Source organism: Panthera leo, chromosome D1 (genome assembly GCF_018350215.1).
Source record: "Panthera leo isolate Ple1 chromosome D1, P.leo_Ple1_pat1.1, whole genome shotgun sequence".
NCBI lineage: Eukaryota > Metazoa > Chordata > Mammalia > Carnivora > Felidae > Panthera > Panthera leo.
Window position 1 is genome coordinate 18,879,688 of NC_056688.1, and position 17,537 is coordinate 18,897,224.

Sequence of the window (17,537 nt, forward strand, 5' to 3'; positions counted from 1 at the left end):
CACCACTTGTGTTAAAGTGGCTTGAAAGATCAGGTTCTTTGTATTTCCGACTGCTGCAAAAAATAGCCTCAAATTCAGTAGAAATTCTCGAGGGCGTTGGAAGCCAATTTTCCCAACCCTTGAGTAGCAGTTGCCAACCATCTTGATTGAATAAATAACTACAGTATGCACTCAGGAACCCACTTTTGTTTGTCTTGCCTCCTGGGTTGCGCAGACATCCTGTCCACACAGTTCAACTAACAGAGGGCTCATCTATCTCGGTGGTATTATTTTATGTCAGTTGTCAAAAAGGCCAGGCCTGGCTTTCATTCGGCCATGAACAGACACAAGCGGCTTTCTGTTTCAGTGGAGGAAGGGCGACTCTCATGGAGAAGGTGGTTAGTCGTGTTGGTTGGGTTCAAGGCACCCGTTCTGCGTCTGAACCAGCCTTTGATCAGGCCTTCGAGAAGTTGCTAAAGGACTTCCAGGTGGCCTCAGCCCACGTATGCAGCTAGGGCTGTTCAGTTATAACAATAGCTCTGTTCTACTTGCCTCTTTTGAAATGATTGTCGGGGACACCACGTATTTATTGTTGGCTGGTGGATGTCACTCCTGACTGTTGAGAAAGTTAGACGAGTCTGGGAGGTCCTGGGACCTTTTCTTTGTGAGCCTGGATAAATCTTCTGTGCCCTTTGGAGCTGAGGTTTTCCCCATCTGAAATTGGGTAGTTGGTTTAGAATTATAAAATGACAGCCTGTCAGAGCCGACCAGGGTCCTTATGTGTCAGCATCGATGATGAGACTGAGGCCCCCGCACGGTGGCTGGACCGGGTCGAGGGCCAGTCTCCTGAGCACCCGCCGCCTCTCCTTGTCCCACAGAATCTGCATGAGTGGGTGGGTTTATGGGAGAAGATGAAGTGGCAAGACGGAGCAGGGGCAGCACAGGCTGTGGGCTGGGATAGCCCTGGAGCCATTACTTAATCGTCTTTGTGAACGTGGGCGAGTTTCTTCATTTCTCTGAGGCTGTTTCTCACCTGTGGACGGGGAATAATCCTCACATCGTAGGTGGTTGTGAAAAGCAAATGATTTTTCTGGTTGTTGTTTTTAACGTGTGTACATCGGCACTTGTATAACATTTCCAGACCCACAGAGCCAAGCGATTGCTTCATCAGGAGGCTGCCCCCCACCTTCAGGGCGGCCCCGGGTGCCTAGCTCCTGGCCAGGGAGGAGCTCGGGTGCTCCCCACGCGTACCTTTTGACCCAGTGCGGTGTCTCTTTAGTCAGCCCCTGGGCGGTTGGTGGGGGAGCGGCCGTGAGGGCGGCATTCACGCGCTCTCTCTCCCCTTTTGCCGGCAGCCATCTACCACACCTGCGAAGCCTCCAACTTCCAGTGTCACAACGGGCACTGTATCCCCCAGCGGTGGGCGTGTGACGGCGACATGGATTGCCAGGACGGTTCTGATGAGGATCCCGTGAAGTGCGGTAAGTGCAAACGCTCCAGCCTTCCCCTGGAGCTTCCCCGGTGTCTGCTGGTCGGGAAAAGAGGCCACAGATGGGCCGGGGAGTCCCGCTCCACTGTTCCTCTCTGCCCGCTCTGACAACCAAAGAAGCCCGCCCAGGTTCCGTATGGCATCGCGCAGGACGTAAAGGGGTGTGTGACACGGTCTTCGTTGTCCGGCAAGCCGTTTGGCCTCATTGCTTTTCCATCGCAGCTTTGAAGCAAAGCAGTGGAAACCAATGAACGCACCCAGAGTGCTAACTGCAGTCACCAAGGACGGAAATTGCCAGGGTTCTGCCAGAACTTAGCCAACGGTTTCTCTATAAATAGCCTATTTTATGACTGAGAGTTCTCTGTTATGGTCCTTTGGTAAAATGGACCCTTCCCCGAAGGTAGAACATTTTCAGCATAAGTGATTTAGAAGAGAATTCCGAGGTCATCAGTTACCTTCACAAAATAGCTCTGACACGAACACAACGTATGAAATCCTCTTTGATACCAGATATCTTTAAGGTTCCCTCTCCTTATCCTTTTCTCTATAACGTCTGTCAGAAACCAATCCCCCGTGTTTCTCCTCTGCTCTCAAAATTCTGCTCACAGAATACTTCAACATTTCTTGGCCACCAAATGTGTGTTTTCCACACTAAGCAATTCTTCAGTACCAGCTGGGTGTCCCACAGTTAATTCATTCCTTACTTTGTCTTCCTTGGGATAGTGTGAGACCTTACAGGGGAAGGGTTTGGTCCCCAACGCCACCCCCCCGACTTCAGATGCCAGTCACAAGCCTCAAATTGCCACCTGAACTTCTGACCGACCGGCCATAAATCCACATTCCCGCGTCCCCTCCCTTGGGTTCATCGATTTGCTAGAATGGCTCACAGAATTCAGGGAAGCGCATTTCCTACTTGATTGAAAAAGGACAGAATGAACGTCCTGATGGAAGGTACGCGTAGGGCAAGGTACAGGAAAGGGATGTGGAACTTCCGTGCCCTGTCCGGACCTGTCACTTCTCCAGCCTCTCTGTGCTCAGCAGCCTGGAAGCTCTCTGAGCCCCATACTTGTGGATGTTTATGGAGGCTTTACGGCATAGGCATGACTGATCATTAGCTGTCTCTAGCCCTCGGCCCTTCCTGGAGGATGGGGAGTGGGGTTCAAAGTTGCAAGCCTCTGGTCATGGCATGGTTTTTCTGGTGATCAGCCCCTATCCTAAAGCTACACAGGCGTCTACCCAGAGTCGCCCCATTAGAACAAAGGACACTCCTGTCACCTAGGAAATGATACGGGTTTAAGAGCTCTGTGCCACTAACCAGGGGCAGAGACCAATAGATCTATATATTTCCTGTCATTTTACACCATACGTTCCGGATCTTCATGGGATGGTAGTCATTGTCTGCACGTCACATACTCTGTTCCTCTCATGTCACCATATTAAACAAAGATGTTTGCCTCTATCTGTATTTTTCTGTAGTTAGCATTTTCATGGCAGATACATATTCACTTTGTATTTCTCTGACGTGGTTTACTTGGTTGCTTCCTGGTCGGGCATTAGCGTGTTTTTAATTTTACGCTGTCATACGTAGTGAAATTATTCACTTCTTTGGAAACGAAGGTTTAGTTTTTCTTGAAGGTACTCGTTATGATATGTTTTCTCAGTATGGAATTGCTGGGTCAAGGGTTCTGATGTGTTTTCATGATTCTCATTAAGTGTCGCCATATTGCATTTCCGAGTGATTATGCCAGAAGCATCTCTATCAGTAACATAGTGTATGTTTCCCCAAGTCTCCCTTGATCTTACATTTTATCTCTTTAGTTGTTTTCACTAATGTAATAATGAATGGGAGTTTGTCTCGTGTGATTTTAATTCTATACTTTTATAGAAAGCTTTTATACTTAGCGGCATTAAATATTTCCCTGACTCATGGTACTCACTTACTGTTTCTGTTTGATGTCCTTAGAATAATTTCCTAGGCATGATGGCTTTTTAGGGGATGAAAACACATTTTCTTGCCTGACACATGCCCCTCCCGGAGCCATTCTCCTAAGAGTTGGGATTGCAGTGGCCCGTGACTCACGTGCTAGAACTTACAATTAAGCCTAATGGCCAGCAGCAGCTCTGTGTTCATGAGAAAGGGTTACCTCATACTAAGAATTCTCTGCTAAGTGTAAAACCTAAGATTCTTAACATTTCTAGGATGGACTTTGTCCAAAGGGCTTTGGCTTAGAATTCCTGAAGAATTAAGATGGTGATTTATGAGAGCTTTAAAAGACCAGGGTTTATAATCAGGATTCAGCTCCTCCTTTTCTTTTTTTTTCATTCACCGAAGGTTTTCTTGAAAATATATACTCCGTTTTTTGAGTAGGTAACAGGTTCAAAATGGAAAAAAGTATCACGAGGTGTGGGGGCAAACATTTCTCTCCCCATCTGCCGGACTCTCACCCTGTCCGTGTAGGAAACTTTGGTTGGAGACCCTTGTAGGATGTTTTTGTGCGTATGTGCACGTTTAAATATAGTGTGTATTCTTGCGCTGTTTTACACGAGTCGTATGCTATGTGTGTTGTTTCTCACCTTGGTTTTTTTTTCACACAACTGTGTATCTAGGACACATTTTTACAGAGTACTAACTACTTCTTCAGTCCCTTTGTAACAATCTGGTGCTCCGGTTGTACGTACAGCAGGGTCTTACAGAGTCCCCTGTTGAGGGACGCGTATGTGGTCCTCAGGGTATTGCAAAGAGTGTTGCGATGAATAGACTTATACCTACCCGATTTTCCACTTGTGTGGGCAGATGGCGTTTTTCCAACGGCATGGCCGGCTCAAGGCGCGTACACTTGCAATCGGGACAGCCATTGCCCATCTCCCACCCTCCTGAGGGGTGGTACAGACCCGTCCCCTTCTCCCCTGCCCCCCGCGATGGGCGTGCATGCCTGCCTGTTTCCTCTCCGTCATTTCCCTCCGTTGTCGGATTGCATTTCAGAGAAGAAGTGTAACGGCTTCCGCTGCCCGAACGGCACCTGCATCCCCTCCAGCAAGCATTGTGACGGTCTGCGGGACTGCTCGGACGGCTCCGACGAGCAGCACTGCGGTGAGTCCCCTCCCGGCAGCGGCGGGGCGATCGTGGAAGAGGTTGTAGCTCGGCGAACCTTGTCGCTTCTTCGCAGTGTGTTTGGGGATTGGCCCGTTGTTTGGAACTGAACGCTTACTTCTCCTACTCCCCTGTTGCTGACTGTCGCTCGGGTACCATTTTTGGCCGGGGGACCCTCTTACCCTCCGTTTCCTTTCTACTCGTAGAGGTTGTCTCGGGTCACTGGTGCTCCTGCCTGAGTGTGCTTTGCCTGGGTCCATCCCTCCCAACCCTAGATTTCTGATGTAATTCTGGAGCATGACCTGAGCGTGGGGATTTTTTTTTTTAACGTTTACTTATTTTTGAGAGAGAGAGAGAGAGAGAGAACGAGTAGGGAAGGGGCAGAGAGAGAGGGAGACGCAGAAGCGGGCTCCAGGCTCTGAGCTGTCAGCACAGAGCCCGACGTGGGGCTCGAAGTCACGAACCGCGAGATCGTGACCCGAGCCGGAGTGGGACGCTTAAGCGACTGAGCCACCAGGGCGCCCCGTAAGCATCAGGACCTTTAAAAAGTGCCCCAGGTGTTTGTGATGGGCAGTCCAGGTTCAGAACTGATGTAATAGTGGAGGGGTGGCAGTCGGGCCTTGGGGGCAGAAAGCCAGCCCGTACGTGGCCTGTCATATTAACTGAAGTTTTCTGTAAACACAGACACTCCTCCTGCTTCCATGCAACTGTAGCAGAGTGGAGTGGTTGTGGTAGAGACTGTATGACTCTCAGAACCTTGCAAGCTTGCCCCCTGGTTGTGCCGCTCCCCGTGCTCCAGGAAAACAGAACCAGTAGGACGTGTGTGTCCTATACAGAGAGATTTCTTTTCAGGAATCAGCTCATGCAGTTTTGAAGGCTGGTGAGTTCCGAAATCTGCAGGGTAGGCTGGCAGGCTGGAGACCCAGGGACAGGCTGATGCTGCCGTTCAAGTCCAAAGGCCATCTCCTTGCTGTGTCCTCAATGGCATTTTGTCTGCGCCTGCGTCCCCGATGTCTCTTCCTAGGAGGCCACCGCCCACACTGGGCCAGGGCCCCACCCACATGAATTCCTTTAACCTTAATGACCTCTTTAAAGGCATTTAAAAGGGGTTCTGTCTCCAAATACAGTTACACCGGGGATTAGGGCTTTAACATACGCATCGTCGGGGGTATAATTCCATCCATAACACCGGTCCTTTATAGAAACAGTAGTAGAGAGTCCATATTCTTTTTTCTTTCTTTTTTTTTTTTTTTTTAAACGTTTATTTATTTTGGTAAGAGAGAGAACAAAGCCAGGGAGGGGCAGAGAGAGAGAGAGAGGAGACACAGAATCCTAAGCAGGCTCCAGGCTCTGAGCTGTCAGCACAGAGCCCGATGTGGGGCTCGAACTCACCAACCGTGAGATCATGACCTGAGCCGAAGTCGGACGTTCAAACGACTGGGCCACCCAGGCGCCCCGAGAGTCCGTGTTCTGTGTGGTGATGAAGATCTCATTTGGAAAACAGGACACTAAGATCTCTCATAACATTGTCCTCAGAGTTTAATGTACTTCCGTGTCAGGTGCTCTCACCCAGGGCTCGGCACACAGGAAGTGCGCAATAAATGATGCCTCTTGTGACTGTTTCCCGAATGCGCGCGCGTCCGGGAGCATCTGCTCAGGGCCGGGGAGGGCCCCACCAGTCCTGAATTGCTGACGCCTTCTCCCCTCCCCGGGCCCCTTCCAGAGCCCCTGTGCACGCGCTTCATGGACTTTGTCTGCAAGAACCGCCAGCAGTGCCTTTTCCACTCGATGGTGTGTGACGGGATCGTCCAGTGCCGCGACGGCTCAGACGAGGACGCGACGTTCGCGGGATGCTGTGAGTGGGCTGGATGGGGAGGTGCCCGAGCCACTGGAGACACTCTGGGGGGAGCGGGCCACTCAGGTTTACAGGTCTTGCTCGAGTGCCCAATCTTGCCCTTCCTGAGAAAGACTTACCTTTGTGGCTTCAGAAGTGTTGCTTTTTGGTCGTTGGTATACGTATAAGGGGGAGGCGCCGAAGGTCCGAGGTCTTGGCCCAAGCGGGACCTTCTCCGACAGGCCTTTCCCACGGCCCATCGCTCTGTAGCGTCCTTATCTTGCTCCTGTGGCCTTCCCGGCACTAGTCAGCCCTTGGCACGCTGTGTATTTATTTGCCTGCCTGTCTCCCCCTGCCGGAATGTGGGCTTCACGAGAACAGGGCCTTTGGTTTGTTCACTGCTGTAGCCCCATTTTCTTAAGTGTATTTCTTTTGAGAGAGACAGAGACAGTGCGAGTGGGGGCGGGGGCGGGCAGAGAGAGAATCCCAAGCTCGACTCGGGGCTTGAACCCACAAACCGTGAGATCATGACCTGAGCCGAAACCAAGGGTCAGGCGCTCAACTGACTGAGCCACCCAGGTGCCCCTGTAGCCCCCTTCTTAAAACAGGGCCCTGCCCGTGGTAGGTACTCATTCTAGTCAGCTCTGGCCACCATCACAGAAGCCCACAGACTGGGTGGCTCAAAACCACAGAAAAGTGTTTTCTGACCGTCCAGAGGCCACAAGTTTGAGGTCAAGATGTCAGGAGGATTGGTTCTTCTGAGGGTCTCTTCCATAGCTTGCTGATGGCTGCCTTCTCCCTCACGTGGTCTCCTCACCGTGCCTACCCGTGTCTTGCTTTCCTTTTCTTCTAAGGACACCAGTCTTAGTAGATTAGGGTCCACCCTAATGACGTCACTGTAACTTCATCACTTTTTTTTTTTTTTAAATAATTTATTTTTGAGAGAGAGAGAGCAAGCACGAGTGGGAAGAGGGACAGAGAGAGAGAGAGTGAGAATCCCAAGCAGATTCTACACTGTCAGTGCAGAGCCTGACGTGGGGCTCGAACTCACCAACCATGAGATCATAACCTGACCTGAGCTGAAATCAAGAGTCGGACGCTTAACTGACCGAGCTACCCAGATGTCCCTAATGTGACTTATTTATTTGTGAGACAGAGGCAGAGAGAGAAAACAGAGTGGGAGTGGGGGGAGGTACAGAGAGAGGGGGAGACACAGAATCTGAAACAGGCTCCAGGCTCTGAACTGTCAGCACAGAGCCCGACGCGGGGCTCAAACTCACGAACTGCGAAACCATGACCTGAGCCGAAGTCGGACGCCCCACCGACTGAGCCACCCAGGCGCCCCTCACTTCGTCACCTCTTCAAAGACCCCGTTTCCGAGTACAGTCACCGTCTGAGGAGGCGGGGTGGGGGGTGAGGCCATCGGTTGGCTTTTGCTGTCAAGGCGGCCGGTGGCTGGTCTGTCTCTTGGAGGAGGACGTTTGCCCTTCCCTCTTGTTTCCAAGTGGGGGCACTCCTTCGAACTCGTCGGTGTGGCAGTAACCTGGAACCTTCTTCCCTACCTAGCCCAAGACCCTGAGTTCCACAAGGTGTGCGATGAGTTCAGTTTCCAGTGCCAAAACGGAGTGTGCGTCAGCTTGATTTGGAAATGCGACGGCATGGATGATTGCGGCGACTACTCTGACGAAGCCAACTGCGGTAAGATCTCGGGCCTCCAGCCTCCTGTCCCTAGCCTCCGGGTCATGGCGACTCCTGTGGTCAAGGAGGGCCACGCTCAGCACACTCTCACGCAGGCTCTGCCTTCTCTGTCCTCAGCACTCGTTCCTGCCAGCTGGCGAGCAAGTCTCCATGTAAGGAATCGAGTCTTGAGGTGGCAGCCTGCCCCCCAGGAAGTGTCGGGGGCCCGGTCAGGGTCCGGGGGGTGGGGGGAGAATGTTTATGCCCATTCCTTCTCTTTCCCCAGCTGGGAAGTTCACATTATGTCTAAGGAATATGGTAGAGGAATTATGGTAAATATTTCAGAGCGCGCTTCTCTCTCCCCAGGAAAAGTTACAGATTTCACAGTTTTGGGTTTTTCTTTTTTCCTTGAATTTAAATTCCAGGTAGTTAACATACAGGGTAGTCTTGGCTTCAGGAGTAGAACCCAGTGATTCATCTCTTACACGTGACACCCAGTGCTCATCCCAACAAGTGTCTTCCTTAATGCCCCTGACCCATTTAGCCCATCTGCCCACCCACCATCCCTTCAGCGACCCTCGGTTTTGTTCTCTGCATTTAAGAGTCTCTTATGGTTTGCCTCCCTCTCTGTCTTTATCTTATTTTTCCTTCCCTTCCCCAACGTTCATCTGTCGTGTGTCTTAAGTTCCACGTATAAGTGAACAGATTCTGCGACTTAATAGAGTCTTTGTCCTTGTTGGGGCATCGTCACTAGTTAGGTCATCCCTTTGGTAAAGTGTCAAAAAGTCGGGCGTTATTTGTAAGATACAGAAGCCTAGTTCAGCGAAGCACGAGTTGGGATCCGGGAAGACGGGCTTCGGTTTGCGGATATGTATCTTTTTGGCTGCCCGCCGTATCTGGTAGGGTTGTGCCGGCTGCCCTGGGACCTGGGTATCTGTTTGGCCTTTATGTCCACACGTGGTGCCGGGCTAGTGACTGACTGTGTGGTTCCTCTCCCCCAGAAAACCCCACAGAAGCCCCAAACTGCTCCCGCTACTTCGAGTTCCAGTGTGAGAATGGCCACTGCATCCCCAACAGGTGGAAATGTGACAGGGAGAATGACTGTGAGGACTGGTCCGATGAGAAGGACTGTGGAGGTAAGGGTCCTGAGGCAGCCCCATGCCCAGGAGTCACCAGCACACTGCCCTCCACCTTTCTGCACAGAACGTCGTTGTGTCTCCTCACTGTCAGGCCGGTTCAGTGATCCGGGGTGGGGGTTGGGTAATAACTCTCTCAGTTCTTTTCTGTCCTCTCCCACTTTGAAAACCAGTGTGGCTGGTTCCTCCGGTTTCTAGGTATTTTGCGGGCCCCGGAAAGCGCTCTGCAGCCTGGCTGCTGCAGGATGCGGCCTCCGCATCTGCTTGGGGCTTGTTAGAGATGCAGTGTCTGACCCCACCCCAGGCTGCCTTTGAGTCAGAATCTGCATTTTAACAAGGCCTGCGGGTGACGAGTGTGCCTCACTACATCTGAGAAGCACTGGTGTGGAACACGAGCTCGTTACCTTCCCTTCCCTTCCCTTCTGGCGTTCTCACGTCGGAACTGGGTCTCAGGGGGGTGCTGTAGTTGACTTTTCACCAGAACAGCGTTCAGCCTCCGTGGGATGAGCTCTCTCACCCTCCCTGTGCGTTCTGAGTCACCTGCCCTCCGTCAGCCTGCAAAGGCACTGAGCCCCTATTGAGTAAGAGCAAACTCGTTCGAATATTAGCCCAAAGCAAGCACAATAGGATAGGTGCATCTGCCTCAACAAAGGGAAAAGATTGCCGTCCGTTCTGATGCCCCAGTAGAAATGTGTGGTTGGAGGTCACGGCTTCCTGTAACACTCTGGGTTTCCTTGCTTGCTTGTGTTTTGCTCAGATTCACACGTTCTTCCCTCCCCGACTCCCGGGCCCTCCACGTGTCTGCCCAATTACTACCGCTGCAGCAGTGGGGCGTGCGTGATGGACAGCTGGGTGTGTGATGGGTACCGAGATTGTGCAGATGGCTCAGACGAGGAAGCCTGCCCCTCGCCTGGTGAGTGCCGGCCCTGCCCTCTCCCGTGGCACCTGCTTCTGTGGAGCAGGGCCTCAGGGGTACGCCCTGGGCGCGGCGTCGCCGGGCTCGGTTTCCCCTGCCTCCTGGGACCCTGTGCTCGGTGGCCAGGCTGCTGCTCACCTCCAGAGCAGGGAGACCCGTGGAACTTGTGACTGGAGTGTCTCATCTCCTATAACCGCCTTTTGATCTTCCTGCACGAAGAGGCCAGCCACCTCGCTTTCCACCCTGGCTGTGGTTGGGCCACCTTTGCTTCCTTCTACACAGGAAATTAGAATGGGAATTATAGGGAAAATATTTGTGTGTGTTAACACTCTCCGGGGGAGAGTCCGACTTTCCTGCCCACTAGCTGGAGGCCCTCCTACTAAAGGAGGGTAAGCACTGCCATCTAGTGGCCCAACGCAGAGAGGCCTCTGAAGGTGTGGGCAGTAAACCATGTTGCTGGAGGCGGGGGTAAACCCTGAGACCCCCTGTCTAGTGCATGCCCTTAACTGCAGGCAGGACAGAGGTAAGGGTGCTGTGTTCTTTCCTCAACTGGATTCTGTTGCAAATTCAGTTTATAATGAGAAAATAGACAGTTGTCCGCCATGCTTCGCAAATCCTTTTCCTAGCAAACTTCTAGGTCAACACTCATTTTCCTCCTTTAAGACTCATCCGTCCCATTGCTTCACTGTTTAACATCATCAGTGGTTTCCTCTTGTCCCAAAGATAGATCCCAACCCTTGAGTCTTCTTTTCTTTTCTTTTTATTTTTTTATTTTATTTTTTTTTTTAATTTTTCAATATATGAAATGTATTGTCCTTGAGTCTTATTTTCAAGACCCTTCCTTGCCTGCCATTGCTTCGCACCTCTGCCAAGCTGGGTTCCTCCTTCTCATCCTGTCTGGAAAGACCTGCTTCTTCTCTGCTGATATTGTTTCAGCAGGGTTTCTGCCTCACCAGAGACCTCTGTCCTCCTTGACCTTGTCCTCCTCCTACTCCCCCCCACCCCCCATGAAACCCACCATCCATCACGGCAAAGGGAGGCATGGATTTTGCAGCTAAAAGAGACCTTGATACGCCCTCCGTATTTATCAAAGAAAGTATGGAACAAAGACCACCTGTAAGGGAATCACTTGGGGTGTTTTTTTTTTTTAAATATAGTTTTCAATTTTTTTAAATGTTTATTGAATTTTAAGAGATATAGAGAGAGAGACAGAGCATGGGCAGGGGAGAGACAGAGAGAGAGGGAGACACAGAACCCAAAGCAGGTTCCAGGCTCTGAGCTGTCAGCACAGAGCCCAACGCAGGGCTCGAACTCACGAGGTGTGAGAGCATGACCTGAGCTGAAGTCAGACGCCCAACCTACTGAGCCACCCAGGCGCCCCGCACTTGGGGTGTTTGTAAAAAATACAGAATTAGGATTTCTGTGTGGAGCTCAGGAGCTCCCCATGTGACCTGTAGGTTCACTAAAGTTTGAGATTCTTGGAACAAGTGCACCATCATTTTCCATCACAAGGCCACCACCATGGGGCTTTCACCGAGTCCTGTAATTGATATAGTTGATATTGATCTCTTTTCCAGTGTCACGTTTACCCATTGTCCTTTTGATCCCTCACTATGATCTGTCATGTGCTGCTTCCTGGTCATTTCACGTGTGGGAATCTTTCCTCCCCAAGCGATTCTGTGGACCTTGTATTTTTAGGGATCGTGCTGCATGCCGCTTGGAATCCCCACTTTGCCTATTACAGGAATAGGCAAATAGTGTCCCAAAAACATTTCTCAAAACAAATGGTAAAAAAAAAAAAAAAAAAAAAAGATACTTTTTAAATCTCTGTCCTTGGCCCCCAAGACCCAGCTATCTGGTTAGTGAGTGTCTCGATTCTCCTTCTCTCACAATTGTCTTTTGGTTATCGGAACTCTGAGCAGGGTGTTAACAGACTCTAGCAAATTCTGCTTAATCCAGTGAGCAGATTCCTATTTGGATTTTCCATTCAACTTCTGTGATTTCTTTTGTATGTACGTCATCAGTGCAAATTTAATTCAGGTTGTCTCCAGCTCTCAGATCTGGTTTCTTTATTGCAAGTCTCCTAACCGGTCTCGGGGTTTTGTGTCTCTCCCGTTTTCGGTGTACCTTCCGAGAGGCCGTATATTGATGCATGATCTTGTCCTCCCCAGTTTGGAACCTTCTAGCGGCCCCCTCACTGTCCAAGCAGTAGTGCTGTGTGATGTGCCTTGGCCTGGCTTTCTAGCCTCATATTTTACTGCTTTTCCTCATGCACCCTGTTTTCGCAGAGTGGTTTTGGGGGTAGGAGAGGCCCCTTTGAAAACCCAGTTAAAACCATGGAATGAGCCCAATATCCCAGAGTTAGTAACTGGTTTTTGTTGTTGTGTTTGTTAGCTCAGGTTATCGTGTGATGTTTGCTAACGCTCTCTCTCTCTTCATGACCTCTGAGGGTAACTCTCCCCAAGGTCACCGTATCAGTGATTTCTCAGCCCCAGTGTTTCTCTGGGCAATTTTCCTTCTAATGGCCTAGATCTCCCTTTCTGGGCCCAGGGGTCTCCAGGCCCCCTGCGTGCCCCTCCCCTGGGCCTTCACTGCCCTCTTTGGGATTCTCTTTGCCTTTCTCCTGGTTTAGATTCGCTGCTTCCTGGGTCTCGTGTTTTGCTTCTCTCGGTTTACTCCCTTGTGTTGTTGGAGTACACCCTCTGGTAGTTTTGCCAGATGCATGTGGTGGCACAGTGGCCGAGGACACAGAGAGGATAGCCTTCAACGTGTATGTCCCCTGAGTTTGCTGCTTGGATTTGTTGTGCCTGTTGCTGTCGATGCCTGGGCCACAGGTGCCTTGTGGGACATGTTTTCTCCATCCTAAGGACTTGTTTTACTTCTCTCATGTTGGAGCTTCTATTTTCTGTATCCTAGATTTCTCCCCTCCCCTCCCTTTCCCGTTCAATCCCACTTTTTGGTAGAGCACATTTTCCAGAACGTTCTCAAGAAAGGGAACGTGGGAGGTATCATTGAGGTCTTGCTTATCTAACAGTGTTTTTCTTCTGTCTTCAGATGTGGTTGATGATTGTTGGTCCGGGCTTGGAATTTTATGTTGTCAGTAATTCTCCTTAAGAATTTGGCTCCCCTGCCGTTGAACCGCTCTTGGGAAATTCAAAGTCATTTTGATTTTGATCTTTTACATGTTGCATGTTTGTTTGTTTGTTCATTTTTTAACTCTCTGGAAGCTTGTAAGGTATTCCCTTTGGCTCCAGTGTTTTGAAATCTCACAACGATGTGCTTTGATGCAGGTTCCTTTCCATCCAGAGTGGTGGATGGACGCTGATAGGCTCCTTTATTCTTCAAATTTATGTATTTGAGTTTGGAGAGTTTTCCTTGAAATATTCCATTAATGGTATTTTCTTTTGTTTTCTCTTCCGGGAACTCATGTCATTCGTGCATTAGATCTACTGACGTGGTCCTCTTTTTCTATTTTTTTAAATTTCTTTCCCTCTCTCTCTCTCTCTCTCTCTCTCTCTCTCTTTTTCTGTTTTCTGGAAGACTCACCCTATCTTTCAGCTCTACTACTGAGTTTTCCATGTCAGTTACCATGGTTTTTAATTTTAAGAGATTTAAAATTTCTAGTACTGTTCCTTTTTCATGGCATCTTGTCTTTTTTCATGCAGAAATCTATATTCTTTCATTCTGAGCATATTCAGGATATTTATTTTTTGAAGTTTTCTTCTTACAAAATCTGTTTCCTCCAGATTTTCTTTATTAGAAGGGAAGAGGGTCCACACTGGTTTCTGTCTTTCATGTCAAAGGTTTTGCCCACATAATCCTGGGGTGTTTGCTTGTGTTTAAGGCTGGGGATGAAAACACTGCCAAGAGACTCCCCACAGCTTTGAGTTTCATGCTTGGGCTGTTTGTTGGGGAACTCCTGATCCCCAACAAGAGTTGGGGTTACTTGAGGGTTTGTCCCCGAGGCTGGTCAGTTGCCCTAGAGAAGAGTTTTTACAGTAATCTACTGCCTAGAGAATAAAGGTGTCACTGCCACGGTTTATGAGGAAGGGGACCAGGGTCCTCGCATTCAGCAATCTGTGAGTTTAACCCCTTTCTTCAGTACAGCATTCTTGCTCTTAGCTAGGCCTAACCAGCCCTTTTTACCCTGCACATTACAATCCTCCAGTCTTCTGTGGGAGTGACATACGGGGTGATTGTCTCATGGGGTTAGTAGGAGCAGGGGACTTGGGAATCTTTAGTCTGTTCCCTTACTGTCTTACTCCCTCTTCTCTCCCAGTTCGGGTATGCCTCATCTGGTCTCTTGAGTCACTTACCACTCTCTGTCTACATCCACCTTCCAAAGTTAGATGCCCACGTCTGGTTGATCCGCCTTCCATATCCAGAGCTCACCTTTGTCTCCAGGACCCCATCGTAATTCCCAAAGCACTGTCATTTCCTAAATTTCCTAACACGTCGAGTTGGTTGCTCTTGCTGACCGGGTCCCTCAGTACTGAAAAGTGAATTTAAAAAAAAAAAAAAAACCAACCTCTTCTTCCAGCAAATGTCACTGCTGCCTCTACTCCCACTCAGCGTGGGCGCTGTGACCGATTTGAATTCGAGTGCCGCCAGCCAAAGAAGTGTATCCCCAACTGGAAGCGCTGTGATGGCCACCAGGATTGCCAGGACGGCCAGGACGAGGCCAACTGCCGTGAGTAGTCTCAGAGGGAGACGCTAAATAGGGAATAGTGTAAAATGCAGATGGGCCTTTGGGACATGAAAAGAACAGGGCAGATTAATCCCACACTCCCCCAAATGATAGCAGGAGCGTTTCGGCCCAAATGAAACAGCCACACGGTAAGATGAACATTGAAAATAATCAACAGAGAAGTGCAGTAGGACCTTCCTCCTGGGTGAGATTAACTCATTGATTGGTATTCTTTTTTTTTTCTTTTTAAGTTTATTTATTTATTTTGAGAGAAAGAGAGTGCTGACGCAAGTCGGGGAGGGGGTTGGAAGGGTTGAGAGAAAGGGAGAGAGAGAATTTCGAGCAGGCTCTGCGCTGGCAGCACAGAGCCCAACACAGGGCTCAATCCCATGAATGGTGAGCTCGTGACCTGAGCCAAAATCAAGAGTTGGACCCTCAACCAACTGAGCCACCCAGGCATCCCCTCGTTGGTATTCTTTAAATAAGTTTATTTAACCTGTTCCAAATTGGCCTTATTCATAAGGATGTTGCCTAGTTAAGAGCCTTAAAATAAAAACGTGCTTCGTCTCCAATTCTCCCCAATCCATTCATCCGAGAACCCTATCAAAAAAGGAAAGGAGGAGTGCCTGGGTGGCTCAGTCAGTTAAGCATCTGAGATGGTTGGTTTCAGCTCAGGTCATGATCTCATGGTTCGTGGGTTGGAGCCCTGCATCAAGGCTCTGGGCTGGTGGTACAGGACCTGCTTGAGATTCTCTCTTTCCCTCTGTCTCTGCCCCTCCTCTGCTCATGCTCGCTCTCTCTCTCTCTAAATAAGCTTAAAAAAAAAAAAAAAAGGAAATGAGATTAGTATGGCATGATTCTTCTCAGAAAAGCTGGTCCCTGAAGGCCACTGCATTCTGTTCTAAGTGCTTGTTAATCATTTGTTATCAGTTTAGGAATCTTCACAGCTTAATAGCAACTAGATTCTCAGTTTCTAAAACCTACATTTTGCCACTTTAACAATGTTGAGACATGTTTAATAAGCTGTTGTTTGATTATATTTTTCCACATGGGGTAATTCTGTGTTGGGGATCTTGGCAGTCTCTTAAAACAACGCCTTTCACAGGGTTTCTCCCTGACCGTTCTATATGAAATGACCCCTGCCCAGTGTTCTGTTATTATTCTTCTCTTTATGTTTCTTTGTAGTTGTTAATCACTATCTAAAATACCAGAGTTGTTTGCTGTTCCTCTTAATAGAAAGTAAGCTCTATGAGGTTAGGTCCTTTGTTTTACACATCACCATAGTCTTAGCATCTGGAACGGTGCCTGATTCATGGTAGCCCTCCGTGAATATTCACTGGATGGGTAGATGGTTGGGTAGAGGGATAAATGGAGGGGTGGATGGGTGGGTGTGTAGATGGATAGATGGGTGTCTAGATGGGCGGGGGGGTGGATGGATGGATGTTGAGTAGATGGATGGTGGGTGGGTAGGTGGATGGATAGATGGAAGGATGAATTCCATCTTGAGTTTCTTACACTAGTGGTCTCAAACATTTTCTAAATGCTCTAATGCAGTTTTATTTGTAACCAAGCCCCCCTTGCAACTTCCCCAAAGCAAACCAGTTTCTACTCAGCATATAACAGTGCTCTATAATACAGTGGTTTTCCAGGAGAAGGGGGATTATAGTTGGTAAAAACCTCACATTTCCTTTCTTTCATCGCGAATTACTCTAGTAGAGAGCTCTTTTAAAAGCGTAGCTAATTGCAGTCTATACTTCCACACTAGAGACATGCCATTTTTAATTCGCCAGTTGAGGAGGGTTGTTACGACATTCTACCCCGCCTCAACCCCTGGATCTCTTCATCTCTAGCAACATCTCTGTCGATCCCTTATCCATTCCCGTTGCCATCCTGGTTCTCTCGTGAGCACATTATCCGTTCTTTCTACCTCCGTCTCAAGGTGTGGTTGTCAGAGGTTGATGCGGTGTTTCAGGTAGAAAACGGGATTACTTGTCCTTGTTCTGGAACAGAAGTATTCAAGCCAATTCTGGTGAATCGCTGTGGAGCTTGTAAATGACTGCATGCACTCTAGATCACTTGACTTCAAAGCTTTTGCTCTTCCTGAAGGCAGGGTCCAGCGGTTACCGTCAAAGAGGCATCACGGTCCCATTGTGGGGGGATTACCACTCCTCATCCCAGAGGCGTATTTTTTTTATTAATTTTTTTGAATGTTCATTTATTTTTGAGAGAGAAAGAAAAAGAGAGAGGGAGCGAGCAGGGGAGGGATGGAGAGAGAGACAGAATCCGAAGCAGCCTCCCGGCTCGTAGCTGTCAGCACAGAGCCCGACGCGGGGCTCAAACCCACACACTGTGAGATCATGACCTGAGCCGAAGTCGGACGCTTAGCCGACTGAGCCACCCAGGTGCCCCCAGAGGCGTATTTTGAATCAGAAGCTGATTAGTTCGGAGAATGCAGATCCCTTTTCCTAAACACGACAAACCGTTACCATAACGTAGCCCTCCCCTGTGTTGCAGCCACACACAGCACCTTGACCTGTATGAGCATGGAGTTCAAGTGTGAGGACGGCGAGGCCTGCATCGTGCTCTCCGAGCGCTGTGACGGCTTCCTGGACTGCTCAGACGAGAGTGACGAGAGGGCCTGCAGCGGTGAGTGCCACCCCTCGGGCCCTGGGCTCAGCCTCAGCTCTCCCCTCCCCCACTCCAGCGGGAACCCTTGGGAGCCTCCTCA

At 49.5% G+C, this 17,537-nt stretch overlaps 1 protein-coding gene across 1 annotated transcript in view; it reads left to right on the forward strand.

The window, feature by feature from the left end:
- SORL1 (sortilin related receptor 1) overlaps positions 1 to 17,537 on the forward strand; it is a 168,040-nt gene that overhangs the window by 124,269 nt on the left and 26,234 nt on the right. Inside the window, exons 26-33 of the mRNA XM_042903857.1 lie at positions 1,335 to 1,460; positions 4,452 to 4,559; positions 6,283 to 6,414; positions 7,960 to 8,091; positions 9,072 to 9,206; positions 9,964 to 10,119; positions 14,663 to 14,812; positions 17,324 to 17,455. Coding sequence (XP_042759791.1) covers positions 1,335 to 1,460; positions 4,452 to 4,559; positions 6,283 to 6,414; positions 7,960 to 8,091; positions 9,072 to 9,206; positions 9,964 to 10,119; positions 14,663 to 14,812; positions 17,324 to 17,455 — 1,071 coding nt within the window. The remainder of the gene's footprint in view (positions 1 to 1,334; positions 1,461 to 4,451; positions 4,560 to 6,282; positions 6,415 to 7,959; positions 8,092 to 9,071; positions 9,207 to 9,963; positions 10,120 to 14,662; positions 14,813 to 17,323; positions 17,456 to 17,537) is intronic.